The sequence below is a fragment of the Megascapheus bottae genome, chromosome 22, assembly GCF_031878675.1.
Source record: "Megascapheus bottae isolate mThoBot1 chromosome 22, mThoBot2.hap1, whole genome shotgun sequence".
Classification (NCBI taxonomy): Eukaryota; Metazoa; Chordata; class Mammalia; order Rodentia; family Geomyidae; genus Megascapheus; species Megascapheus bottae.
Genome location: NC_143530.1, coordinates 14,960,558 through 14,988,203, shown reverse-complemented (window position 1 = coordinate 14,988,203; position 27,646 = coordinate 14,960,558). Strand labels below are relative to the sequence as shown.

The following is a 27,646-nucleotide window of genomic DNA, read 5'->3' as shown; positions in this document are numbered from 1 at the left end:
CAGGTGATTCACCAGTGCCTGGCTTCTGACTCAGGATCTCTCAACCACCAAGCTGCACTGCCTCCTTCAGAACCAGGGACCTGGGTGGTCTTGATGAACACACATAAAAATCCCTCAGGACCACCAGGTGCCTGGTTCACGAAGATAATCCAATGCCCCCATGAGGCACAGACCAGTCCCCTCCATTTTATTTTTTTTGGTCATGGGACTTGAACTCTGGACCTGGGCACTGCCCCTGAGCTTTTGTGCTCAAAGCTAATGCTCTACCACCTTGAGTCACTGACTCCACTTCCAGTTAAGAGTCTCACAGACTTTCCTACCTTGGCTGTCTGTGAACTGCAGTCCTTAGAATTCATTCTGCTGAGTAGCTGGGCTATCCTCCCTTCTTACAGTGCCTCCTGCTATCATGTGAGAGGGAGGGACTTCCCCTCACTCCACACAAGGCCAGGCTTCCTCTTCCTCCTTCAAGCTTCCATAACACTCAAGTGGGACCCCTGATACAGAAGCCACACCGTGTTGAAATGTCTGCCTTATCTTCCTCTGGCCTCTCCAGAACTTCTTCATATACAGGACAAGCTTTTTTATTTTTTCCTTTTTATTTTCAAATCATTAGTGGCTCACACTGTCAGGTTGATAGCACACAACAAATGCTTCTTGAAGGTAGAAGTCAATTAAATATTTGGGGAAGAAAAGCAAGATAAAGCGAGATGAGTTTTGTGTTTTGCTTCTTTGTTTGAAATCATGCAAGGTTTGGTCTAGAACCCAGGCCTTCTAGAGGCTCCAAGTCCTCTCTCCTCTACACAGCAACTTCTGTTCTCACTGGGAATGAAGGGGAGCCTGCAGCAGCCAAGTCTGCAAGTGTCCTGAGTATGTCTGACCACTGCACCCACCCTGTCTCCCTGTCCCTTACCAACAGTCACCACTACATTGTCCAAACAAGTCATTTCTATGCCACGTCTTCGCTGGGACTCCGGCAAGAGTGAAGTCCACACTATACTTGACTTGCGTTTTGAGTAACTGAACGCTTTCAGCAATCCAGGGAGAAGCTGGACCCTCGGCCCCAGAGCCCAAAGAAGGGAAAGATCTCCCGGGTGAAGGAGGTGGTGAAGGTGTAGATGTGTTCCTGGGTGACAGCATTGGCGAAGGTCACCCAGCCCACTTCATAATCCAGGGACACCCGCACCTTCCGAGGCTGCTCATTCAGGGCCAGCCTCGTGGGGAAGGAGCCCAAAGCCGACATGAAACCCCAGGCCAGCCTGACCGCCCACACCCCCTCCTCTGGCCTCAGCCGGAGCTCCCCCTTCCGCCTCACCTCCTCACTCACCACACCTAGGGTGCAGCTGCCCCCGTGAGCCAAGTCCACACCCACCACCCACGAGTGTCTCCCCCCTGTGAAGCCATTTTGAGCCAGGACACAAGTGGCCCGGTCAAAACGCTGGGGGTTGTCTGGTGAATTCTGCCATTTATAGGAGAATCGAGCCCGTCGGTGGTTCTCAGACAGAAGCAGCTTGGGGTGGGAAGTCTGGGGGTCCAGAGAGATGGAAGCTGTAAGGGGAAATAAATGGAAGAGATAAAGATGTCAGCTGATGTGAGGTGACCCTCAAGGGCCCAGAAACTGCTCTCCATGCCTGCCTTGTTATCACTGTGCCCAGCAGCCTGGGCATGGCCAGTGAACTAGTTAGAAATAGACTAGAATCTGCTCCCACCAATGCACGGGGGAAAGCCTGAGAGGCCTGTTTGAGAGCATGCCAGGTCTCAGAGCACGCAGAGACCTCACTACATCCTTGCTGTCCTCAAGAGAACTGGGGGACTCCCCACAAGCAAATACTGCCCTGCCTCCCCTCCCCTCAGTCCCTGCTTTCTCTAGGCTCCATCTCAAAGGCAGAGACGTTTCTCCTCTTGGGCTCAACTTCTTGATTTTGTCCCTGTTTTTTTTCCCAAGATACATATATACACCCTGGTTCTCACTATGCTCACACGCTTATTCTAAATAGAATTTTAGATGCTTTTTTCTTTTCTTTTTTGTTTTTTTTGCCAGTCCTGGGCATTGAACTCAGGACCTGAGCACTGTCCTTGGGCTTTCTCAAAGCTAGAGCTCTACCACTTGAGCCACAGCACCACTTCTAGCTTTTTTTCTATGTATGTGGTACTGAGGAATCAAACCTGGGTCTTTGTGCATGCTAGGCAAGCACTCTACCACTAGGCCAAACTCTGGCCCCTCTTTTCTTTTTTTTTTTTTGAGTGCTGGTCCTAGGGACTGGATGTTGTCCCTGAGCTATGTTGCTCAAGGCTAAATGCCCTACCACTTGAGCCACAGCTTTATTACTGATTTTTTACTGTGTGGGGGGGGTACTTAATTGGAGATAAGAATTTCATGGACTTTCCTGCCCTAGCTGGCTTCAAACCATGATCTTCAGATCTCAGCCTCCTGTGTAGCTAGGATTACAGCCATGAGTCAGTGGCACCCAGCCTTACTGATATCTTTAGTATCCATAAAATGAGAAAATCTATATATTCTGACATGTCCATGAGCCCCTGCTAGCAACTCCATGAATCTCCAGGGTCTTTGGTTGGTAGATGGGGAACAATGGCCTTGAAGGAGTTTATTGTGTTCATTCCTGTCACATCTGCAGGCTGCCCTCCTGTCATCTGTCTTCTGAGGGAGCCAATGTCCCTGAGAATGGGATTCTAAACTCAGACAAGTCCCCTCATCTTGAAAGAGTTCCCTGACTCACCATGTCCCATTCTGATCCAATCTTCCTTTCCACTGAACACGTGCACATCAGAGCACAAGTTTCATCGGGAATGCGAATGCCTGTCCTTTGTTCCCAACTCTCCTCAGGACCTTACAAAGTCAATGTAGCCTAGGCACAGAGTTATTCTTATGGGGATTGATACTGGGACCACTGGGGTATCAAAACAACAAGCACTTAAGTCCCTTGAATAAGGGAATGGCATGTGGCCAAGCCTCAGTGTCTCATGCTGTAATTTAGCAATTCAAGAGACTGAGATGTGAGGATTGCAGTTCAAAGCCATTGCTGAAAGGGAAGTCAGTGAGGTTTTTTTTTTTTTTTATCTACAATTAAAAACCACAAAAAAAAAAAAAGCACCGGAAGTTTGGCCTAGTGGTAGAGTGCTTGATAGTATGCACGAAGACCTGGGTTTGATTCCTCAGAACCACACACAAAGAAAAAGCTGGAAGTGGTGCTATGGCTCAAGTAGTAGAGCTCTAGCCTTGACAAAGCCCAAGGACAGTGCTCAGGCCCTGATTTCAGTCCCCAGGACTGGCAAAAAAAAAAAAATCCACAAGTGGAGCTGTAACTAACTCAGATAATATAGAACCAGTCTTCAGCAAATAAAAAAAAGAAATCTTAGAGACAGTGCCCAATCCCTGAGTTCAAGCCCCAGGATCAACACACACACACACACACACACACACACACACACACACACACACAAAACAATATAATGTTTACATATAACCTCCATATGTCCTTCTATATATTTAAAATCTCTGAATGACTTACAATGTAATTGTAATACTTACAAATGTAAATGCTATATAAATACATGTTATACTTTATTACTTGGGGAATAATGGCAAGGGATGGAAAGTTTGGCTATGTATAATACAAATATAACTTATTGCTTTCTGAATATAATTAAACATCACTGGGGTTTGAACTCAAGGCATGCAATCAGTTGGCTGGCACTCTACTACTTGAGCCACATCTCCCACCTGGCTGGCTAATTGAAGCTGGAGTCTCTTGGATTTTTCTTCCCAGGCTGGCTTTGCACCAAGATCCTTCAGATCTCAGTCTCCCAAGTAGCTAAGATTGTGGGTGCACAATCTTGTGCCAAGACTGAATACTTTCTGAGGTTGAATGGGGAACCTGTAGATATGGCAGGCTACAGCGTGTGTACACAAGCGTGTTTGCACACACAAGTATATATGGTATACATATGCATAGGTGTACACACAACTTACATGTGTGAGTATCTGTGACTACCATATTGTCTAGTGCAGATGCAAATCTGTCTTTCCTTTTTAGGGCCTCCTCACTATCTCCCATCCTGAAGGAGACTGCTTACCTGGTTCATAGTCCAACTCAAAGCAGAGTTTCTCTGTGAAAAGGAAATAATGATAAAAGGAGATTTCATTAGTGTCAAAACTCGAGAAGACCTGGTGGTAAGAAAATTGAGTCCCCCACCACTACCACCACCAGATAAAGGAGCAAACAAGCTGGAGTTACCTTGACCAGTGATCTAAACTTTTGCTGGCATCTCCACCACCTGGAGCTCCTACCATCATACCCCTGAGAATGTGAGTTTCTCATACGGTCCCAGAGGGTACTGCTGCTGCTGGTGGGGGGCCCCATTTTGAAGCCCACTGACCCAGCTCTGAGAAGACAGGAACCATGTCTCCTTGTGCATTTGTGAACAAAGAACATGCTAACTGTAAGCCAGGTACATAGCCTGTAATTCCAGTTACTTAGGAGGCTGAGATCTGAGGATCAAAGCAGCCCAGGCAGGAAAATCAACCAGATTCTTATCTCTAATTAATCACAGAAAAAGCCAGAAGTAGCACTGTGGCTCCAGTGGTAAAGTACTAGCCTTGAGTAAGTTTGAGCCCCAGGATCAGCCAAAAAAAAAAGAAGAAGAAGAAGAAAAAGAAAGAAAAAAAGAAGGAAAGAAAGAACATGCTAAGTGCTAAAGAACAATCTGCTTAATGAATAAGTAAGTAGATTCATTTATTTATTGTTCTGCTCAAAAATAATTTGAGATTAGATAGAAGTCAATCTTTTTCTGCCATTGTGTTAGAGATTGAATATGCAAAGCAAGCCATGTCCCCACCCCTTTAGTTTTGGGGTTTCTTTTTAAATTCATTTCAATAAATTTTATTCTGTATGATCAGATGCACCTAGCCATTGGACCTCTGTGTTCCTCTCCTAAATAGCCTCCTACGCAGGCATGGTGGCTCACACCTGTAATCCTAGCTACTTAGGAGGCTGAGATCTGAGGATCAAGGTTCAAAGCCAGCCCCGGCACTAAAGTCCATGAAACTCTTATGTCCAATTAACTACCAGAAAACCAGAAATGGTGCTGTGGCTCAAGAGTAGGGCAGTAGCCTTGAGTGGAAGAACTCATGGACAGCGCCCAGGCCCAGAGTTCAAGCCCCATGACCCACAAAAAAAAAAAAAAATCCAACAACCAGTTCCAACTAATAGATCACATCCTTTATTTTAAATAAAATAAAAAGAAGAAAGAAAAGCCCCCTTTGATCTCCTACCCCTTTAGTTTTGTGTTTTGTTTCTAAGATGGGGTGTCACTAACTCTTCCTGATCTCAGGATATCTTCCTGCCTCTTCCTCCTGAGTAACTGGGATTATAGGTCTGTGCACCCCACCCCATCTGTCTAGTCAACCCTGGAATAGAGGGAAGTTTCCTTCCCTGCAAGGTCATTGGGAATGATAGCAGAAAATGGACTTATGGGAAAAGTGCTTTGGAGGGCGGGACGTCTAGAAATAGGGGACATCATTCATGATGTCACCACCTGGGGAAGGGCAAGAGCCACCTTCCATTCCAAATCTCATCTCAGCTTTTGCTTCCTTCTCCCATCACCACCTCCCGTTCCCAGAAAGGTCACAGTTCCTACAAAACCAGCAGCCCTGGGAGCGATGATGTGAAGAAGGAAGAGAAAGAGCAAGGGATGAGTCAGTTACCAGTGGATCAGCGCCACACTGTCACTGGCTGCTGATTAATGGTGCACTGAGGATTATGCTGTGGGTTGTTTTTGGTTTTGTTTGTTTGTGTTTGCCAGTCCTGGGGCTTGAACTCAGGGCCCAAGCACTGTCCTTGGTCTAGAGCTCTACCACTTGAACCACAGCACCACTTCTGGCTTTTTCTATGTATGTGGTACCGAGGAATAGAACCTGGGTCTTCGTGCATGCTAGGCAAGCACTCTACCACTAAGGCCAAACTCCAGGCTATATGCTGTGGGTTTTTTAAATTATTGAGAAATGATATTGTTAATCATCAACTCTCCCCCCACCTCTCTCTCATCATGAGGCTTGAACTGAAGGCCTGGCGCTAGAGCCCTGAGCTTTTTTCTCAAGGCTAGCACTCTACTACCACTTTGAACCACAGCACCACTTGCAGTTTTCTGGTGGTTAATTGGAAAGAAGTCTCATTCCCTGCCCAGGCTGGCTTTGAACAGTGATCCTCAGATCTAGCCCCATGAAGAGCTAGGATTACAGAGCTACCAGACTTGAGCTACCAGCTGGTTTAGCGAGTGCATCAGCTTTAACAATGCCTAATGCCAACTGGGGAGATTTCATTGTTCTTCAAATCAGTTGACGTTTTCTTCTTCCAAAATATTTACCTTTATTATCTTACTTGTTGTCACATCATTTTTAGAATCAGAATTATATCAAAATCCTCACATAAGACAGTTAAAGCATGGAAAAGGAGTAAAACTTCACCAGTATTCACCACTGTGAGGAGTGGAGCAAGGCGGCCTTTCCTAAATCCAGGCTCTCTGGCCACCTGTGCTCCATGGAACTCTTACCCAGAAACTTCTTCATCTCCCTCTGCAGGGGGAGGGCCTGCTTGGGGAAGTCCCGAATCCTCTGGCCCAGCTCAGGGGACACAGCCTCTGGTTTCCGGCACTTTCTGGTTTCACATCTAGGGGGACAGAAATGATGGATTCTAGGAATTCTTATTATTATTGATGTTTGCTGGCCTAATTAGACATCTTTTCACAAGGCAGAGGTACTAGTTTAGTTCCCACCCAGCTGCTACACTGTAGCTGCAGGTGACGCTGCATTTAGGCGTGTGGAAGTTTATGTCCTTTATCCAAGGATGTTGTATGCTTATGTGGCAGTACCTAGAACCATGGGGCATATATGGGGCATTTATGTGGGAAAAGATAATAGACATCACATGACTTACCTTATGAGAGTGCTCCTGATATCCTAGAGGGGAGAGGAAGAGCAGGGATTCAGCTTTCAGGGTCTCCTTCCTCCTTCCCTCCTTCCCTTCCCATATGGTTTATAATATTGGGGATTGAACCTAGCGCTTATAATACTTGACCACTCGAGCCGCACCCCCAGTTCTTTTAACATGGGGCTTGCTTTTACACTAACTTTGACCAGGCTAGCCTCAAGCCTCCATCTTCCTGGCTCTGCGGAGTACGTGCTACTTTTCTTTTTCTTTCTTATTTTTCTTATGTTCTTAACCCTGGACAGGAAAGGGATACTAGATGCATAAAGGTCAAATTGTTAGGGCTTACCAAACTTTGGGGATCAGAGTCCAACTACTTTATAGACCTAGGTGATGAAGGGATCTGTCTCTACTAGTTAGAGGCAAAGGTGAGCCAGTCTCACCAGTGTCTCCTGTTCTCCATGCCCGGTGATTTCCCCTAACTTGCTGCGTTCAGATGCTCCTGGTGTCTTGCTCACAGCCCAGTTTCTCTCCTCCAGTTCAAAGAATCAAAACACATCAGGAAGAACTGTCCGACTGGTAGAAGGGGACACTCGGGCTATAACAAACAGTTTGCACTGGAAATAGCACCTGCCATTTGTTTACACCGTAGTGTGTGTGTGCGTGCGTGTGTGTGTGTGTGTGTGTGTGTGTGTGTGTTTGTGTGTGTGTGTGTGTGTGTGTGTGTGTGTGTGTGTACCAGGGCTTGAACTGAGTGCTTCAAACTCTCACTTAGTTTTCTAACTCAAGGTTGGTGCTGTAACACTTGAGTCATACCTCCACTTCTGGCTTTTTGCTAGTTAGTTGGAGATTAGAGTCTGTTGGATATGTCTGCTTGGGCTGGCTTTAAACTGCGATCCTCAGACCCTCAGATCCTAATTCCTCCTGAGGAGCTAGGATTACCACGAGCCACCAGTACTTTACACAATGCTACTTCCATGCGCATTTTACTGATGGACCCGGACAGTGGCCCCACAAGATGGTTAACAGTGACAAGATGGTTAACAGTGACAGATGTTAATGCCTCACCGTCAGGAGCTCTCTTACTGGCCTCTCATTCTTCTCCTCCAGCTCTTCAATCAGGGCACTGAACCGGCAGATCTCCCCTGAGACCAGGAAGTCAAACTCTTCCTGTTGCTTCAAGATGTCTCCATCCAGCCTCTCTAGCTGGGCTAAGAGAATGCCCTGCTGTTCCTCCAGGAATCGGCTCAGATGTGCAAAGTCAGAAATCACCTGTTGTCTCTTGGTAGCCACCTGAGTCTGAGAAGGTAGAGCAAAAGTCAAAGAAAATGTCTCTCACCTTTATCAGTATTGCCTCCTCTTCCTCCTCTTCCTTCTCCTTTTCTTTCTCTTTCTTACTTCACTCCTCTCTCCCTCTTGGGAGATCCACATACTCCCAGGTTTGGTGGTGAAATCAAAACCTCTCCTGTCTCCCTAGTCCCTAGACAGAATTAGAGCGGTGGCATGGCTTCCTTTCCACCTGCCATGCCCTCTGGGAGCAGGCAGCCCAGCACTACCCAACATTGTCTCAGCGCACCATGCATAAAGGGGCCTGGGGAGTTGGGTCAGAGGAGGTACAGGGAATGCCCGGCCCTTGCCTAGTAGGAATCACACACCATGTGCACAGCACTAAGCTGCCCTACCAGTGTGATCTCACTTAATCCCTGTAGCAGGATGAGGAAGTGGTGATTTCTAATCTCTACCAACAAGTTAAACTGAAGGCAGAGTCTTTTGAGGCTATGCAGAGTCAGGATTCAAATTCAGAATGACTTCAAATCCCATTCTGCTATATTTCCCAGTCTGAGGGAGAATTCTAGACCTAGAAGAAGGGGTGGGCCCTGGGCAAGGGGAGGTGACCTACCAGGAGGACTTGTATTCTTTTGCTTTCTCTTGATTGGATTTCTTGAATCTCTTCTCTCTCTTTTCTTAGACCCATAAGACACTTGTGTATTTGTTCCTAGGAGACAAAATACAAAGATAGAAAATGATTTCTTTTCTTTTCTTTTTTTTTTTTTTGGTGGGTCTTGGGGCTTGAACTCGGCCTGCACACTGTCCCTGAGCTCTTTAGCTCAAGGCTAGCACCCTACCCCTGGGCCTGGGCGTTGTCCCTGAGCTCTTCGGCTCAAGCTACCACTCTACCCTTGAGCCTCACTTCCCATTTTCTAGGGGTTAATTGGAGATAAGAGTCTCAGGTTCTTTTGTGCCAGGGCTGGCTTTGAACCTTGATCGTCAGGTCTCAGCCTCCTGAGTAGCTAGGATTACAGGCATGAGCCACTGTGCCCAGCTAGAAAATAATTGCTTTCTTTCTTTCTTTTTTTCTTTCTTTCTTTCTTTCCTTCTTTCTTTCTTCTCTCTCTCTCTTTCTTTTTTGTTGTTGGTCATGGGGTTTGAACTCTGGGCTTGGGCACTGTCTCTGAGCTCTTCAGCTCAAGGCTATTCCTATCCCTTGATCCATAGCCCCACTTCCAATTTTCTTTTTTTTAAATATATATTTTATTGTAATTAATAGAAGGGTTACACTATATTCACCAAATAGAAGTTACATTACTTCACAAACATTGATACCCTTTCTCATGTCTTGGTCCCCATTTCCCTCCCCCCACCCCCGCCTCTCATCTTGTTTTCCCCCTTCTCCTATCCAATTTCAAATAACCAAATAAGCATATATACAATATATCAGATAACAAGGTAAAATACAACAATCACTCATTATATGGAGGTCCTTTCATTTATCATCTTATTATATGGCCTTATGTATCTAGATTTTGCTCTATTGTAAATCTCTTCTAGGAGAGCCCAAGGTTTCTACTGATTATGACAAATGAGGGAAGACCATTGAGCCTATGTTCTTTTGGGTCTGGCTTACTTCACTTAATATGATTTTTTTCTAAGTCTTTCCATTTCCTTACAAATGGAATGATGTCAACTCATCAACTGAGGGGCATCTGGGTTGGTTCCGTATCTTCGCTATGGTAAATAGTGCTGCAATGAACATCGCTGTGCTAGTGGATTTAGTATGTCCTTGTTTCTGGACAACTGGGTAAATGCCAAGCCCACTTCCCATTTTCTAGTGGTTAATTGGAGATAAGAGTCTCACATTCTTTAGTGCCCAGGATGGCTTTGAACCACAATCCTCAGATCTCAGCCTCCTGAGTAGCTAGGATGACAGGCGTGAGCCAATGTGCCTGTCTCAGAAAATGATTTCTTAAGCTATTGTCTTCTCATCTAACTCTGACTCTGGGAATGAAATGCCCCAGGAATCTCTCCCTTATCTGACAAGTTTGAGCCATCATCACCTTGACGAAGACTCTTGGGATACTATTCTTTTTGATTTATATTTTCCCCTCTTTGATGCGCTCGCTCTCTCTCTCTCTCTCTCTCTCTCTCTCTCTCTCTCTCTCTCTCTCTCTCTCTCTCTCTCTCCCTCTCTCTCTCTCTCTCTCTCTCTCTCTCTCTCTCTCTCTCTCTCTCTCTCTCTCTCTCTCTCTCTCTTTCTTCTTTTGGCTGGTACTGGGGCTTGAACTCTGGGTCTGTCAGAGCTGGTACTCTGCCACTTGAATCACATCTCCACTTCAGTTTTCTGGTGGTTAACTGGAGATAAGAGCCTCACAGATTTTCCCTTCCTAGACTGGCTTCAAACTTCAATCTTCACATCTCAACCTCCTCAAGTGCTAGGATTACAGGCATAATCCATTAGCACCTGGTCCTTTTTGATTTTTCATCAGTTTCCTCCCTCTGTGTGCCGTGGAAGGCTACAACTTTGTTTGCCCTGGGACTCTTTCTTCAGGTTAAATATCCTAATCTTTTATTTCTGGTAAGTGGTGCCTAAAATCTGTCTTGAGCATAGTATGCCCTTCACTGCAATTATTCCAACTTCCTGACACATCCTAAAGGGAGCATACAAAAATAAACAACCTTCCTTCTTACCTGAGTTAGTTATCTAGGCATGATTCCAGTAAGGAGAAGAAACTCAGGGCAAAAATTAGTGACTAATTATTTCTAAAAAGTAATTTTCTCTGGAATAGGAACAGGTACACACCTAAATGTTCATATCTGTTAGATTCAAAACTCTCACCGTCAAATGCTGATTTACTAATTAAGACATCTGCACACAGAGACCGTACTTGTCCTAAGACACAAGACATGTACAACTAAAACCAGCACATACTTATTTAATGACCAATAACATTACATAGCCCGTTTATTCATCCAACCCTACCTCTATGTCAACTGACATATTAACAAACAGGGACAGTTAAATGGTGATACTCAAATACTTGAACCTAAACACACCATTCACCCCTGTAAACATGAGAACAACACTGGTTTCTTCAACCACTATTACTGAGCTCCTATGAGTTCAAGGCTAGAACTCAGTCTTCAATCATAAATGTGCCTTACCTGGGTCTCTGGCCAGGGTGATCAAATAAATAGAAAGAATTTGGAGTCAGGGTGACCTCCAAATTTCATAACTCTACTCTGCTTCCCTTAGTCCAACTCTAGCTCCACCCTGTGTCCCCAGGGTCCCCTCTCCTACCCTGTAGGGGCCAGCTGCCTCCTCCAAGAAGCGCACGGTGTGGGTTCCATGTTCCCCAGCCTGGCGACACACCACGCACAGCTGCGCCTCATCATCCTCACAGAAGAAGTAGACCTTCTCCCGGTGCTCCGAGCAGATGTCCTCTTCCCCGGGGCCCAGCGTGGACACCAGCTGGAGGCGCTCGATGTTCTCCACCACGTTGGCCAGCTGCCAGTTGGGCCTGAAGCCCCCTGGGCGGAAAGGCTCCTTGCACAGGGGGCAGGTGAGGGACTCCTCAGACTCAGGGACCGGGGTCTCACAGTAGCGAGTGAGGCAGCCCCGGCAAAAATTGTGACCACAATCGATGGTGACTGGCTCCTTCAGAGTACCTTGGCAGATGGGGCAGTTGACCTCATCGACCAGGCTGGTCACAGAGGCAGCAGAGGCCATGCTGGTACACTGAAGGCTCGGGCCTCTTCAGGGGTACCTCCTGTGCTCAGCTGAGGGGGGTGGACAGGTGCACACACCCACATGTGCCCACCCCTAGACAAAGGCATAATCATGCACACTTGGACAAGGTACCAGCTGGCATCTCTGCCACTGGGGTTCCTCAGGCACAGACAGACGGCCTGCCAGCCACAAAGACGGAGAAACAGCAGCAGAGGGGAGGGCGCAGGGGGCTCACAGCATTCCCCAGATGGCCTCAGTTATTCTTGAACCTTGGACACTGCCCATGGCTGGGCATCTCCACTCACTCACCACCACTCCCAAGAGAAAGATGGCGTTGGTATGCAGTCATCCACTGTTGAAATAGAACATTCTTGTTTGCGGGGGACAGGAAGGAGACTGGCTCATGTAGTGGCGATGCCACCCCAGTCTCTCTTCAGTGCATCCAGCTGTCTCCAGGGAGATTGGAGATATCAGACAGCCCAGGGCTGGCCATATAGCAGGCAGGGGAGTGTGGGGACTCAGATAAGACCTTGTGCTCGGGTGTACACAGAACAGGCAACTTCACCAGTGGTGCCCAGTTGGCTTGCCACGGGCTTTAAGAGAGACTGGAATATATTATACCCTATGGGACGGGGGAGAAAAATAAATAATAACTACCAAACTTTCTTTATGATGACTGTACACCATACACCGATATAAACGTTTTGATCACATGATATCATTTCCTGTCTGCTCTATACAATTGTGTTCTTAGGATCTCCATTTTGCAAATCAGAAATCTAAACATCAACCAGGTCACCTCAGCTCACCCAAGAAATGTGAGTGATCATGATTTACAGTCAGAGCTCTGCATCTTTTGAGCAATTCCAACCAACAACAAGACCCATGTATGCACTTTAAAAACGCTAGTTCCTGCCGTGCACAGTGGCCCACGCCTGTAATCCTAGCTATTCAGGAGGTTGAGATCTAAGGATAGTGGTTCAAGCCAGCCCAGGCACAAAAGAACATGAGAATCATCTCCAATTAATCACTAGGAAATGGGAAGTGGGGCTGTGGCTCAAGGGGTAGGGTGGGAGCCTTGAGCTGAAGAGCTCAGGGACAGCGCCCAGGCCCAGAGTTCTAGCCCCATGACCCACAAAAAAAAAAAAAAAAAGAAAGAAAGAAAGAAAAAGAAAAAGCTAGTTTCCATATAAAGAATAAGAAAATGATAAAATATGGGCCCGGGAGTTTGGCCTAGCGGTTAAAGTGCTTGCCTAGCATGCACAAAGACCCGGGTTCGATTCCTCGGTATCCCACATACACAACCAAGCCGGAAGTGGCAGAGACGAGACACAACCAAACCGGAAAGTGGCAGAGACAAGACTGCGACGGCGACAGAGAGCGAAAGAAGCGAGCTGAGCTGAAGTGAACAGAGCCCAACCGAGGGGTGGCCGGAGCGAGCGGGGGCGGAGCGAGCAGGACCGGAGCGAGCAGGACCGGAGCGTGCGGGAGCGAGCGGGGCCAGAGCGAGAAGGGGCAGGAGCGAGCGAGCGGGGCCAGGAGCGTGCGGGAGCGAGCCGAGCGGAAGCAAGAGGGGCCAGAGCCAGCGAGGCCAGAGCGAGCGGGGCCTGAGCTAGAAAGGGGGCCTAGCCGGGCCGGAGCAAGCAGGGCCGGAGCGAGCAGGGCCAGAAAGAGAAAGGGGCCAAAAAAAAAAAAAAAAAGAAAATGATAAAATAAATGTAATAATGCCTTCTTTAGCCTAGTATCTTGAAATACATATTTGTTATGTTATCAAATGAGATGTGTGTGCACTCACTGCACTAGTACTGGGGCTTGATCTCAGAGTCTGGGTACAGACCCTTAGCTTTTTTGCTCAAGTCTGGTGCTCTGTCAATAATCCATAGCTTCACTTCTCATGGAGTCTCATGGATTTTTCTGTCCAGGCTGGCTTTGAACATTTACCCTCAGATATCAGCCTCCTGAGTAGCTAGGGTTACAGACATGAGCCACCAGTGCCAGGCTCAAATGAGATAGCTTACATTTCCTTTCATTTATACCATGCCTTTTAAATATATGTGCATTTCCCATATACAGTATCCCTCAGTCCAAACTGATCACTTTCCTTTTTTTTTTTAGGTCCAAGACTGGGATTCAAATCCAGTACCTAATACTTAAGCTTACTGGCTAGTGCTCTACTGAGCTACACCTCTAATCCCCAAACTGGCCACATCTCAGTGCACAGTAGCCACATGACATGGACAGCGGCTCACTGGTGAACAACATCACTCCAGGGCTGTGCTCTTGGCGGTGGGGTGATGGGGTATACAGATAGGTGGGAAGTGGTGTGAAAAGGTACAAGAACAGGGTGCTGAGATGAGCTTTCAGTAGGAAAATGGAAGGAAGGACCTGATTTTCTCAGCAGATGCAGGCAAATGGATGCAAGAACTTGGCTGCTCGACCTCTGTACTGTCTTAAGTGTGGGAAGGGCAGAAGGACATGAGGTATCTCCAGTCTTGCAGCTGCCAAGCTCTGTGAACTTTGGAAAATCACTTTGTCTTTCAGTTTTCATCTCTATCTCTGTAAAATGCAAGTAAGACTACCTTCCCCAAAGAGTCTTCTTAAAAATGCTATACAGGGCTGGGAGTTTGGCCTAGTGGGTAGTGTGCTTGCCTACCAAGCATGAAAACCTGGGTTCGATTCCTTGGTACCACATACATAGAAAAAAGCCGGAAGTGGTGCTGAGGCTCAAGTGATAGAGCTCTAGCCTTGAGAAAGTCCAAGTACAGTGCTCAGGCCCTGAGCTCAAGCCCAGGACTAGCAAAGAATAAAATAAATAAAATAAAAAATAACTTTAAAAATACTATACAATAATACAAAAATAATAAAACCTGTGTAAGTGTGGCCAAGCCTGCTTATCTTTTAAACTAATTTAACTAAATCCTAAACTCTTTAGGTTTTCTAATTGTGTCAATATTTCCATTATGTTTTCTTGGTTTCTCTTGCTTGCAATAGAAAGGAAGAAAGAAAAAGGAAGGAAGGAAGGAAAGAAGGAAGGAAGAAAGGAAGGAAGGAAGACTGGGACTGGAGACATAGCTCAAATGGCTGAGTACCAGCCATCAGTGAATAAGCCAAATGAAAACACGAGGCCCTGAGTTCAAGCCCCAAAATTGGCTCAAGCGTGCATGCGCACTTGCGCACGCGCGCGCGCGCGCACACACACACACACACACACACACACACACACACACACAATAATGGATTGCTTAAATTTCATGAAAAATTAAGTTGAACCCCAATGTTATCTGAGCTCCCAGGAACAGGAATACTCAGAGATGGGGTATTTAGAAGTACAGGAAACAATCAGGAGTTGGGGGGAGGGCAGAGAGGGAAGGGAACAGGCATGTCAGTCTACAGTGTCTCAACTGAGTCATTGCAGAGTGTCCGGAAATCAGTGAGCTCATCGTGCAGGCTGGACTTTGATGGGGGCAGGCACACCCCAGAGCTTGAACTTTATGGCTCCCACCTGTTCACGCCGGCAGGAAGCAGCAATTCCCTCCCAGTTCTTCCAGTGTGGTCAAGAGATTTCAAGAAACCTCATCTCCCAGAGACCTCAAGGTGCTCCCCACGCCTCACCCCAGACCCAGGACGAGAAGGGGAGCCAGGGTGCCCACCTGGCTGCCACCCTGGGAAAGGCTGCTTGGTGCCGGATGCCCTGGAGTTTGGACCTGCCTAGCTGATAGGTGCTGGCCAAGGGCTTCTGAGGAGCCCAAGAGGCGGGGCCAGGTGGCTTCTCCGCGGGGTGACATTCCTGCCTTCCTTTCATTCTCCTACAAATGTGCTTCCGTGACGCACTGACCAGTGAGTGACTCAATTGCAAGCGAAGACATTCCTGTGGACGGAGACCGAGGCCCGCGCATGCCCAGGCTGGGGCCGGCTCCGTGATGCCCTCCTCTGCGTGCGCGCAGGGGGCTCGCCGGGGGGCCACCTGCGCCGTCTGCAGCGGGACCCTGCACGACGACGCCGTCACCGCCCGGTGTGGACACGCTTGCTGCCGGCCCTGCCTCCCTCCGTCCGCCCAGATGGGGGCCCAGCCGTCGAGCCGGCTCCTGCTCTGTCCTGCGTGCCAGGAGGAGGAGGAGGAGGAGCAGAGCGACCTCCCCGAGGCCCCAGTCCCCCTGGGCGCCCTGGGGGAGACTTACTGTGAGGAGCACGGGGAGAAGATCTACTTCTTCTGTGAGAATGACGCGGAGCTCCTCTGCGTGTTCTGCCGGGAGGGTCCCTCCCATCAGGCTCACACCGTGGCCTTCCTGGATGAGGCCATTCAGCCCTATCGGGTAAGAAGCTAGGGAGCTGGCTTGGGCCTGTCTGGGGCAGGATGGTGGCCTCTGGAGGGTGGGGGACGAGGCTGTGACGGGCTTTCTAAGGCTCAAGAATCTTCCCTGTCCCTATCTCACTGTGAGCCTTGGTTATGAATTGTCTGGTCTATCTACCTGATACCGACTCCTGCCCTAGAAGGCCATCTCTTTAGGGATTAGAACTAAACTTTTTTTTTTTTGGTCAGTCATAGGACTTGAACTCAGGGCCTAGGTGCTGTCCCCGTGCTCCCTTTTGCTCAAGGCTAGCACTCTACCATTTTGAGCCACAGCTCCACTTCCAGAGCCATGAACCATGAGCCACCAGAGTCCGCCAACACCTACAAAGCTCTTAGCACTCAGTGGTGACCCAGGAATACAGCAGGCAATATTTATGCTTTTGATTATTAACTGAACCACTTCTCTTGGCTTCTTTTCTCCACAGGATCGTCTCAGGAGTCGACTAGAATTTCTGAGCACAGAGAGGGACAAGATAAAAGACATAAAGTATCAAGAAAACCAGAAAATCCAACTCCTTCTGGTAAGGACCACACCATGAAGCACCCTCACCTTTCTTAGCCCCTGAGGAAGCCCGTTAGCTTATTCCTGGCTGAAAAGAACTGGCAAACTATTTGCTTTCCTGCTGCCACACAAAGGTGTCTGCAATATCAGAACTTCAGACCTAGTAGTAGTTCTGACATCTTCCAATCCAAGATACATGTATCAAATCTTTCACGGAGAGAAAATGTAAGTCTGGGAGCCAGTAGCTCACACCTGTAATCCTAGTTCTTCAGAAGGCTGAGATCTGACGATTGTGATTCAAAACCAGCCCAGGCAGGAAAATCAGTGACAGGAAAATCTTCTCTCCAATTAACCCCCAGAACACTGGAAGTGGCACTGTGGCTCAAAGTGGTACAGCACTAGCCTTGAGCAAAAAGCTCAGGGAGAGTGCCCAGACTCTGCATTCAAGCCCCCTAACCCAACCCAACCCAACCCAAACCAAAAATAATAACTGAGGTCCAGGAAAGTGATATATCCAAAGCCACTTTATGGTGAAGTGATTAGAATGCAAGTGTCTTGGTCTCAACAGAAACATTGTCTGCCTAGAGAGACCGTCTACCTGTATCCTGAAAGTCTTGATTCTAATCTTGATCATGAAGTTGCCCCTGTGGACAGTTATGTTGTGGCTCTACCTGGCTCCTTCCCACTGTTGTATTTCATGATGCAAAATTATCAAGGAGAAAAATACAGTGTTGGAATTTCTGGCACTTTGACCAAGAAGATAGAGTCTCAGGACAAAAAGTTCTCCTCTGTGCTCTTCCATTCCCATCAAAGCATGCCTTGTAAATGTTGACTTCAGTGGCTAAAATCAAAGTCCCTCACTCCTTAGCTTGGGTTGTCTCTAATTACAACTTCCTTTTGCCTGAATTGCACTCTAAAAATATTACTGTTGTCTTGTCTGCCTAACTCTAAAGAGATACAATGTGACATTGTGAAGATGGAAGGAATGTTTTTAAGTCCAACATGGCTCAAACAGCACAAAGTGATATGATTATTATTAATAGAATTTTACTTAAGACAATAATAGTATAGCCCTTATCACTGATAACTTTATCTCAAGACATATCAACTTCTATCAAAGTACACTTCAGAAGAATGAATTTTAGACCAGGAGCGTGGCCTAGTGGTAGCATGCTCACGTAGCATGCATGAAGCCCTGGGTTTGATTCCTTGGAACTACACAGAAAAAGCCAGAAGAGGCACTGTGGCCCAAGTGGTGGAGGGCTAACCTTGAGCAAAAAGTATCCAAGGACAGTGTCCAGGCCCTGAGTTCAAGCCCCAGGACTGGCAAGAAAAGAAGAAGAAAAAGAAGGAGGAGAAGGAGGAGGAGGAGGAGGAGGAGGAGGAGGAGGAGGAGGAAGAGGAGGAGAAGGAGGGAGTAATAGTTTTAGAATTATATACTCCCGGGCCAGGAGTGTAGCCTAGTGGTAGAGTGCTCACCTAGCCTGCACGAAGCCCTGGGATCGATTCCTCAGTACCACATATTCAGAAAAAAGCCAGAAGTGGTACCATGGCTCAAGTGACAGACTGCTAGCTTTGAGCAAAAAGTGTCCAAGGACAGTGCTCATGCCATGAGTTTAAGCCCCAGGACTGGGTACCAGCAGCTCCTGCCTATAATCCTAGCTACCCGGGAGGCTGGGATCTGAGCATCATGGTTCAAAGCAACCCAGGAACAAAAGGCCCTGCGACTCCAACTAACTGCCAGAAAAAGCTGGTAGAAATAGTATGGCTCAAGTGGTAGAGTGCTAGCCCTGAGCAAAAAGGAGCTCAGGGACAGTGCCTAAGCCCAAAGTTCAAGCCCCAGGATGGTGGGGGGAGGAGAGGAAGAATATATATATATATATATATATATATATGTATATATATGTGTGTGTGTGTATATATATATATATATATATACACTCTCTGAGCATAGAGAGACAAGATAAAAAACAAAGTGTTAGAATATCAGAAGATCCAAGTGAAACCTTCACCCTTGACCACCTCCATTGGGAGTTTTTTATATGTCATAATAACATTGATGATTCTTCTGGAAGTCAGTTCTGTGGGCCTCTCTATAATCATATTCCCTCCTTTCTTTTTTTTCTCCTATCCTCACAGACTCAGATTGAAGGCAAGAAGCAACAGGTAGAAGCAGCTTTTGAGAGGCTGCAGCAGGAGCTGGAGAGCCAGAACCATTTCCTGCTTGTCAGGCTGAGGGAGTTGGAGCAGGAGATCTGGAAACAGAGGGATGAATACATCGCCAAGGTCTCCGAAGAGGTGGACAGGCTTGGGGCCCAGGTGGAGGAGCTGGAGGAGAAGTGTCAGCAGCCAGCAAGTGAGCTTCTGCAAGTGAGACACCCCTCTACCCCATAGGAGAGCAGAAGGGTTCCACAGTTCGCTATGTGGTAGGCTAGAAGACACTGGAGAGAGGCAGGAAATGAAGAGGAGATTCTCTGTAATGGGAGGGATAAATGGCTGTCTGCCTCTGGTCCAGAGAGGCTGGAAATTTGTTCAGGGCATAGATGGTTAGGGGCTGGATTTTCCATGTATTGGTTCTTCCAATTGTGTGGCTTGGGAGAGTGTCTTATCCTCAAAGTGAAGATAAGTGTATCACCTCCTCATTAGCTTGTTTCAAACACTGCATGTGAAATATTTACCTGGGCCTGGGGCATGCAGGAAGAATTCCATAAATGGAGTCTGTTGGGGTTATGGCAATCTTGTTTCACATTGGGTCCCTCTGGGAACTTAGCCTAATCCCTGCTGGCCGCCATCTTGTTACCATTGGAGGCAAAACCCTCCCCCAGTAGAAGGCTGAGACAGGGAAAGCAAGGCAAAGGGACTGTGTCCCTCCAAAGAGAGGAAAGGTGATAGAGAGTTCATTGAGTAGGTAATTAGATTCTACTCTCTGGGCAGGGAGAGCTTTTGGCTGATGATTTATGGAAGACAGGCTGTTCGGAGTCTCTGTCAGGAAGGACATGTGGAAACTAAGTACATGTTCTTGTCTTTCTTTTGTAGGATGTCAGAGTCAACCAGAGCAGGTAGGGCCCACACCTCAGTCCTGACCTCCTTTATGTGAGACACTGAGTCATTCACTGACCACTACTCAGAAAGCACTCTGACAGACACAAGGGCAACTGAGTCACACAGTAACAATTCCAACTCTCAAAGGTTTGTGTTCCAAAGCTGCGCTTTTGAACTGATAGGTTGGAATTGGGGGCATCATTTTTCCTCCATGAAGTGAAATTATGAATAATACTCATGGTTTTAAACTGATCTTGGAACATCTGTAACCCATAAAATTATTAGTGTGTGAGTCAGTACCCAACACCATTTGCAATGTAACTTGAAGTGGGAAGCATTTAGTGTATGAACCATGTATCCATGAACCAGGAAGTATCGCTAAACTGACTTTTCAAAGTATAAGAAATTGAGCTCAGCCAGGCGCAGTGGCTCACACTTGTAATCCTAGCTACTCAGGAGGCTGAGATCTGAGGATCAAGGTTCAAAGACAGCCCAGGCACAAAAGAACCTGAGACTCTATTCTCCAATTACCTTCTAGAAAACGGGAAGTGAGGCTTGGCTCAAGGGTAGGGTGGTAGCCTTGAGCTGAAGAGCTCAGGGACAGTGCCCAGGCCCAGGGGTAGGGGGTAGCCTTGAGCTGAAGAGCTCTGGGACAGTGTCCAGAATTCAAGCCTCCATGACCCCACCAAAGAGAGGGGTGGGGGATTGAGCTCTGCTGAAATGCAGTGGTTGAAGTGACTGGGCATTCATACAGATAGGGACTATTGAAGACTGTAGAGTTAGGATCAAAAATTGGTGGCTTTTTCACTACAGTATACATTTTTTTCTTTTTTAATGGGGCTTGAACTCAGAGCTTAGGCACTGTCCTTCAGCTCTTCTGCTTAAGTCTAGTGCTCTAGCATATTGAGCCACAGCTCCACTTCTGGTTTTCCAGTGGCTAATTGGAGATAAGAGTCTCATGGAGGGGCCTAATGGTAGAGTGCTTGCCTACCAAGTGTGAAGACCAGGGTTTGATTCATTGGTACCACATACATAGAAAAAGCTGGAAATGGTGCTGTGGCTCAATTGATAAAACACTAGCCTTGAGAAAGCCCAAGGATAGTGCTCAGGCCCTGAGTTCAGTCTCCAGAACTGGCACAAAAAAAAAAAAAAAGAATCTCTTTGACTTTCCCTCCAGGGGTGTCTTTGAAACTGGATCCTTATATATTAGCTTCTTGAGTAGCTAGTATAACAGGCTTGAGCCTCTGCCCTCCTGCTTCATTTCCTTTCCTTTTTTCTTTCCTAGCTCCTATTAATTAATAGTACCAGCTCATGAATTAGAAATAGTTTAAGGCTGTTTTTTAAAATGCTACCATACTGCCATCTAGTGTCCAATATTGATAATGCTTTCAGCTCTGAGAGAGCTAATCTCCATAGTATTCAATATAACTGTTCACCACAGATAGCAAGACCACGCTTAACCCGCCCAGTTTGTATGACTTATACATCACTTTTTCAGTCAGTACCTAACCTGTTATTGTACTTACCAGTAGGTATGAAATGAAGACTTTCGTTAGTCCAGATGCCATTTCTTCAGACCTTATTAAGAAGATCCGGGACATCCACAGGAAAACACTGACCCTTCCAGAGATGATGAGGACATTTTCAGGTAATGGAATGGGCAGCTCCCAGCTCCTATTAGTTAAGAGTGTGGTGGTAAATCAGCACTTGGGAAACTAAAGCAGGAGGAGTGTATGTTCAAGGTCAACCCCCAGTAAGCATCTTCTCTCCCCAAACCTTCCCATGGTAACCTCATCCTGTTCAGGGGACCCTCCCACAGAGCACATCTTTTTCTCTTCAAGGATAGGCACTGGACTGAGAGCCCACTTCTCCTATCTGTGACCTCAATTGTAGCCAGGATATCCTGCCCACACAAAGCAATGTCACCCAGGCATGATGGCTCAAGCTTGTAATCGTAGCTAGTTAGGAGGTAGTGATTGATGGGTCTCCAATTAAAAAGTTCATCAGACTGCACCTCAGCCTGGGCAAGGTGGTGAGTGTCTGCTACTCCGACAACAGGGAGAAGATTGTCTGGGTGCAGTGTGGGCACTTATTCACCCCAGGAAGCACAAGTGGGGGCACTTTATGCCTCCAAATAAATGAAGTGCTCAGACTTCAAAACATAACCAGTGTAAAAAGGGGGCTGTAGATATGTGGCTCCAGTGATAGAATGCCTGCCTAGCAAATGAGAGGCCCAAAGTTCAAGCCTCAGTAAGCCCCCTCCAAAATTAATATATATATATACACACACACACACATATATCTTTCTATTTCCCTTCAGAAAACCTGATGCATCACCTGGAAACAGACTCAGGTAAACAGCAAGGGGTTGCATTCTTTCACTCTTCCATTTATTCACTCCATGGGAGCAAACAGCCAGTCAAATGCATGTGTCCTGTTCAGGGTGTCTGTTCTAGTTCTTGCTATGAGACAGCTTTTGCTAGATAGAAAGTTTCATCTTTAAAATGAACAGAATAACGCTGCCCTGTTCATAGCTGATGGTTAAATGAATTAACATGGGGCAAAGAGTTTACTACAGCCTCTTTTAAAAAAAAAAAGCCATTAATTTTAAATGGAAGGTTAATTTGGACATTCCTTTCAGAGTCCTATATGAAATCAGTGCTTCTCAAACTTTCATGTGCAGAAGTCTCCAGAGGATCTTAAGGCTAACTGTGGTAGGGTCCGCGATTCTGTGTTTCTAGCGAGTTTCCAGGGGGTGGCTGCCTGCTGCTGCTAGGGACACGCACGCACATGCACGCGCACGCACGCGCACGCACGCGCACGCACATGCACGCGCACGCACACCGATGCGCGCGCGCGGGCTTGGCGGAGCAGATCCCACAGCCCCTCTCCGTAGGCATCATCACCCTGGACGCCGACACGGCCAGCCCCAGCCTGGTCCTCTCTGAGGACAGAAAATGCATGCGGTACACGCGGCGGAAGCGGAAGCTGCCCGACAGCCCCCTGCGCTTCGACGGCCTCCCTGCGGTGCTGGGGTCCCCGGGGTTCACGTCGGGGCGCCACCGCTGGCGGGTGGAGGTGCAGCTGGGCGAGGGCGGCGGCTGCACGGTGGGGGTGGCGGTGGAGGAGGTGAGGAGGAAGGGCGAGATGGGCCTGAGCGCCGACCAGGGCGTCTGGGCCGTCATCATCTCGCAGCAGCAGTGCTGGGCCAGCACCTCCCCCGGCACCGACCTGACGCTGAGTGACATCCCGGGCTGCGTGGACGTCACCCTGGACTACGAGGAGGGCCTCGTGAGCCTGCTCGACGCCGACACCCGGGCGCCCCTCTTCACCTTCGCCGCCTCTTTCTGCAGCCCTGTCTTCCCTTTCTTTGCCGTCTGGAGTAAAGGCTCCCGCCTAACTCTGAAAGGCTGAGGGTGGAGCTTGCCAAGAGGCCCCCCAGGGGCCTGTGGACCTGAGAGCCTGGAATCTATGGCCCTAGCATTTGCATTTGTTTATTATTATTATTATTAAATTGTATTATAAAGGTGATGTACAAAGGGTACAGTACCTAAGTCAGGTACTGAGTGCCTTTCCCACAAAGATGGCAACAAAGGGAAAAAAGAAAAAGAAAGAAACTTGTTTCCATTTCCTGGAAGGACCTAGTTTTTACCTTGCTTATTTTATGCTCTTCAGCGTGCTGGTGTTCTGATCCTCGCTATGGATGGAGAAGCAGAGGCAGGCGAGGCTTTGCGCAACACCCAGAAAAAGTTGGGTGCTGGTAGGATTGAGTGCAGGGAGAATCAACTAAAATAAAAATGCTGAAGCTCCAACACAATCAGGATGGGGAAAACCAGGAGTTTGTTGGGTTTAGGTTAATTTACACAGCTGACTTTTTGTTTTGAGATACAGCTAGAAATGCCCAGAGGGCTTTGGGTCCCTCCAACACCCCTCCCCACTTGGGGCATTTGTCCAGCTTTGTGGAGAAATGCCTCTGTGTGTGTGTGCATGTGTGTGTGTGTGTGTTGGTCCTAGGGCTTAGAAGACACAGAAGCCAATTATTTTCATCATAACAAAGCCACTGCCACAGTATCATCCCTTCACAGGACTCTGTAGACATCTAAGCAAATGACTCGAAGCACTATGTAGAATGTAACAATGCGTACAAGTCACTGGTTCTGCCCACGTCTTTTGACTCTGGGAAAATTGTGCCATCTGCCTGGGAAGCAATGATCTCACATCTTTGTGGTCACTTGTGAAAAGCATAGGATACTTAGAAGCAGGAAGATCCTGATTCAAGTCTTCACTTTAGTTGGTTTATTTAAGTCTCCCTGAACCTCTAGATTACTGGTCTGAAAACTGGGCATGAACTCAGGGCCTAGCGTTGTCCCTGAGCTTTTCTGCTCAAGGCTAGCACTGTATCACTTGGAGCCACTTTGACCATACCTTTGGATAGTGCTAGGGGGTAAATGAGAACACCTGTGTGAGGTGCCTGACCATGCAGGTGGTGTGAGTAGGGACAGCTCTCAGTACTAGCTCTTCGATCCAAGCTTCTGTCTGTAGGCAGTACACATATTTTTTTCTGAGGGCTTTGTGTGCCTTAAAGGCACAAAAGACAACTAAAACAGAAAGTTTTAAGTAATAAGGAAATGGATTACTTCCAATCAGGAGAAAGGGCAATCTCTCTTTCTCTTTTTTTTTTTTTTTTTTTTGCCAGTCCTGGGCTTGAGCTCAGGGTCTGAACACTGTCCTTGGACTTTCTCAAGGATAGAGCTCTACCACTTGAGCCTCAGCACCACTTCTGGCTTTTTTCTATGTATGTGGTACCGAGGAATCGAACGCGGGTCTTCATGCATGCTAGGCAAGCACTTTAACCACTAGGCCAAACTCCCGGCCCCTCTCTTTCTCTTCTTTTTGCAGGTCCTGAGGTTTGAACTCAGGGCCTGGGCACTGTCCCTAAGTCTCTCTGTGCTTAAGGCTAGATGAGCCACAGTGCCACGTCCAGCTTTTCCTAAGTAGTTTGTTAGAGATAAAAGTCTCATGAACTTTCCTGCCTGAGCTGGCTTTGAACCATGATCTCAGATCTCAGCTTCCTGAGTAGTTAGGATACAGACATGGGCCACCAGCACCTGGCTAACCTCTTTTTCTTAAAGAAGATCAAGAGTTAATCCAGTGCTGTGTAGTCCTCACAGGTCTCCTTCTGTCCTCGAAAGCAGGTGCAGGATTCACCTAATTCCCCCATGATATGCTGTCTTCTAGGGCCCGTTCCCAGGCACACTGCAGATTGCTGGAAGGAGCTTGTAGCTGATGAGCACGTCATCTTGAGCTTCAGCACACTGAAAGCTAACCACCACAATAAAAACACTCCTGCCAGTGTCACTCTGAGTGAAGTGGCTGACATTGTTTTTAGTTTTGTAAGAAAACAATTGATATGGCCAAGGAGTTTGGCCTAGGGGTAGAGTGCTTGCCTAGCATGCACAAAGACCCGGGTTCAATTCCTTGGAACCACATAAATAGAAAAGGCCGGAAGTGGTGCTGTGGCTCAAGTTGTTGAGCTCTGGCCTTGAGAAGCCCAAGGACAGCACTTAAGCCCCAGGACTGGCAAAAAAAAAAAAAAGGCGGGGGGGGGGGGGGGAAGAAAACCGCTGATGAATGGAGTGGTTATAATCAAGATGCATTCTACACATAAACTGACAGGTTAAATTGAAATCCCTTTGTACAACTATTTGAAGAAAAAAGAATAAAGTATGGGGAAGGAAGAAAAGGAGGGAGGGACCAGCCATTGTGGCTAATGTCTGCAATCCAACTGCTTAGAAGACCGAAATCAAGAGGACAGAGATTTTGAAACTTTTCTTTTGGCCTGTTGTGGGGCCTGAATTCAGGGACTGGGCACTGTTCCTGAGCTCTTTTTGCTCAAGGCTAGTCTCTATAACTTGAGCCATAGCTCTACTTCTGCTTCTCTGGTGGTTAATTGGGAATAAGAGTCTCACAGACTCTCCTGCCTGGGCTGGCTTTGACCTGTGATCCTCAGATCATAGCTAGGATTACAGTTGTGAGTTACCAGGATCCAGCTGAAAAAATACTTTAATGGGAGAATTAGGTTAGAGAAACAGGAACAACGTTCTGGTAAAATTTATCTCAAAAGTTGTTGTTTACTAATCACTGTCACACACACACACACACACAAATTCTTTAATGAACTGGGAGCGTGGCATAGCGGTAAAGTGCTTGCCTAGCATGCATGAAGCCCAGGGTTTGATTCCTCAGTACCATATACACAGAAAATGCCAGAAGTGGCGGGTGCTGTGGCTCAAGCAGAGCACTAGCTTTGTGTAAAAAGTGTCCAAGGAAGCTGGGCACAATGGCTCAGCCTGCAATCCTAGCTATGCAGAAGGCTGAGATCTGAGGATCAAGGTTCAAAGACAGCCCAGGCGCAAAAGGACCTGAGACTCTTATCTCCAATTAACCTCTAGAAAATGGGAAGTGGGGTTTGGCTCAAGGGTAGGGCAGTAGCCTTGAGCTGAACTGCTCAGGGACAGCACCCAGGCTGAAGTTCAAGCCCCATGACCCCCACACACAAACACACACACAAAAAGTGTCTAAAGACAGTGTCCAGGCATCTGAGTTAAAGCCCTAGGACTGGCAAAAAAAAAAAAAAAAAAATTAGTAAGAGAACGGAGGGGGCTGAGAATGTGGCTTAGACGTAGAGAGCTTGCAGGTACCTCATAAACAGAAAAAGCTGGATGTGGGTGCTACGGCTAAAGAGGTAGAGTTCTAACCTTGAGCAAAAGAAGCTCAGGGACAGTGACCAGGACCTGAGTTCAAGCCCTAAGACTAGCAAAAAGAAAAAAGAGGACACTTTACGATTAAAATAATAATAATAATAACACATATTCCTGGAAATGGAAACAATTCTAAGCTTTAATGAATCCAGCAATTCATTAACAGTTACAAAAATAACTGGAGCCAGGCACCCATGGCTCAGTCATAAAGTACGAGCTACTCAAGAATCTGGTGGTTCAAAGCTAGCACAGGTAAGAAAAGCCTAAGAAAGTCTTACTGCCAATTAACCATCAAAAAGCTAGAAGTAGAGCTGTAGCTCAAGCAAAAAAGCTCAGGGACAACATCCCAAGCTCTCAATTTAAGCTCCAGTATTGGCGGTACCAGTACCTGTACCACCACCACCACCACCACCAAAAAAAAAAAGAAAGGCCATATCAACATTTTAGTCACAGATTTTTTAACAGATTTTTCTCTCCCTTACTGAGACTTAGTGGCAAAAGATACTAATATGAAGTACTAGAACCATGAAACAAAATTCTAATAAAAATAGAGCATAACATGAGATTATGAGATTCATCTCATGAGATTCATCTCATATATATATATATATATATATGAACTTTAACAGATTGGAAAGGGACCAAGACATGGTTACAAAAGCAAAACGATCAAAACCACTAACCAATTAAAGCATCCCATGCGCCATATTGATGGCTTCAGAATTCCTTCTGTCATATGTTAAGTTTTAAAGACTGTTCTTTTGTCTTGTCATCAACCAGTCACGAGAAAGTCAGCTTCCCCAAGTAGCAGTTGTTCATCAAAGGTCGGAAAGCAGTGAGCCATGTTGTCTGGACCAGCATGCTCAGAGTCCTGCCAAGAGCACTAAGAACATGGTAGTTCAGGTCGTTTAGTGACTATAACCAGCCTGCTCTGGCTTGTGTTGTTCTTACAAATGTTACGCATGACAAAAGATCCTTCCAAGATTCTTCAACCTCTGATATTGACAATGTGATGGCAAATCCGCAATGTTAAACTGCTTTGTT

General features: G+C 46.9%; 2 protein-coding genes across 2 annotated transcripts; one reads left to right on the top strand and one right to left on the bottom strand.

The window, feature by feature from the left end:
• Positions 1-624: 624 nt before the first annotated feature.
• Trim10 (tripartite motif containing 10) lies at positions 625-11,946 on the bottom strand. The gene is made up of 7 exons (XM_090356155.1): positions 11,518-11,946; positions 8,842-8,937; positions 8,010-8,240; positions 6,951-6,973; positions 6,568-6,683; positions 4,093-4,125; positions 625-1,545 (listed from the first exon to the last, which is right to left on the bottom strand). Exons 1-7 carry the CDS (start codon positions 11,944-11,946, stop codon positions 1,028-1,030), a joined length of 1,446 nt encoding a protein of 481 aa, XP_090212281.1. The 3' UTR covers positions 625-1,027.
• Positions 11,947-15,851: 3,905 nt separating this feature from the next.
• Trim15 (tripartite motif containing 15) lies at positions 15,852-23,309 on the top strand. The gene is made up of 7 exons (XM_090356157.1): positions 15,852-16,259; positions 16,723-16,818; positions 18,939-19,169; positions 19,836-19,858; positions 21,374-21,489; positions 22,162-22,194; positions 22,738-23,309. Exons 1-7 carry the CDS (start codon positions 15,867-15,869, stop codon positions 23,253-23,255), a joined length of 1,410 nt encoding a protein of 469 aa, XP_090212283.1. The 5' UTR covers positions 15,852-15,866; the 3' UTR covers positions 23,256-23,309.
• The last annotated feature ends 4,337 nt before the right edge of the window (positions 23,310-27,646 follow it).

Coding starts and splice junctions, on each gene's coding strand:
- Trim15 (XM_090356157.1), top strand. CDS start 15,867: ATGCCCTCCTCTGCGTGCGCGCAGGGGGCTCGCCGGGGGGCCACCTGC. Junction 19,859..21,373: donor GTCAGAGTCAACCAGAGCAG/GTAGGGCCCACA, acceptor ACTTACCAGTAG/GTATGAAATGAAGACTTTCG. Junction 22,195..22,737: donor TCACCTGGAAACAGACTCAG/GTAAACAGCAAG, acceptor CCCTCTCCGTAG/GCATCATCACCCTGGACGCC.
- Trim10 (XM_090356155.1), bottom strand. CDS start 11,946: ATGGCCTCTGCTGCCTCTGTGACCAGCCTGGTCGATGAGGTCAACTGC. Junction 6,974..8,009: donor CAGTAAGAGAGCTCCTGACG/GTGAGGCATTAA, acceptor TCTCCCCTCTAG/GATATCAGGAGCACTCTCAT. Junction 4,126..6,567: donor GGAGATGAAGAAGTTTCTGG/GTAAGAGTTCCA, acceptor TCCTTTTCACAG/AGAAACTCTGCTTTGAGTTG.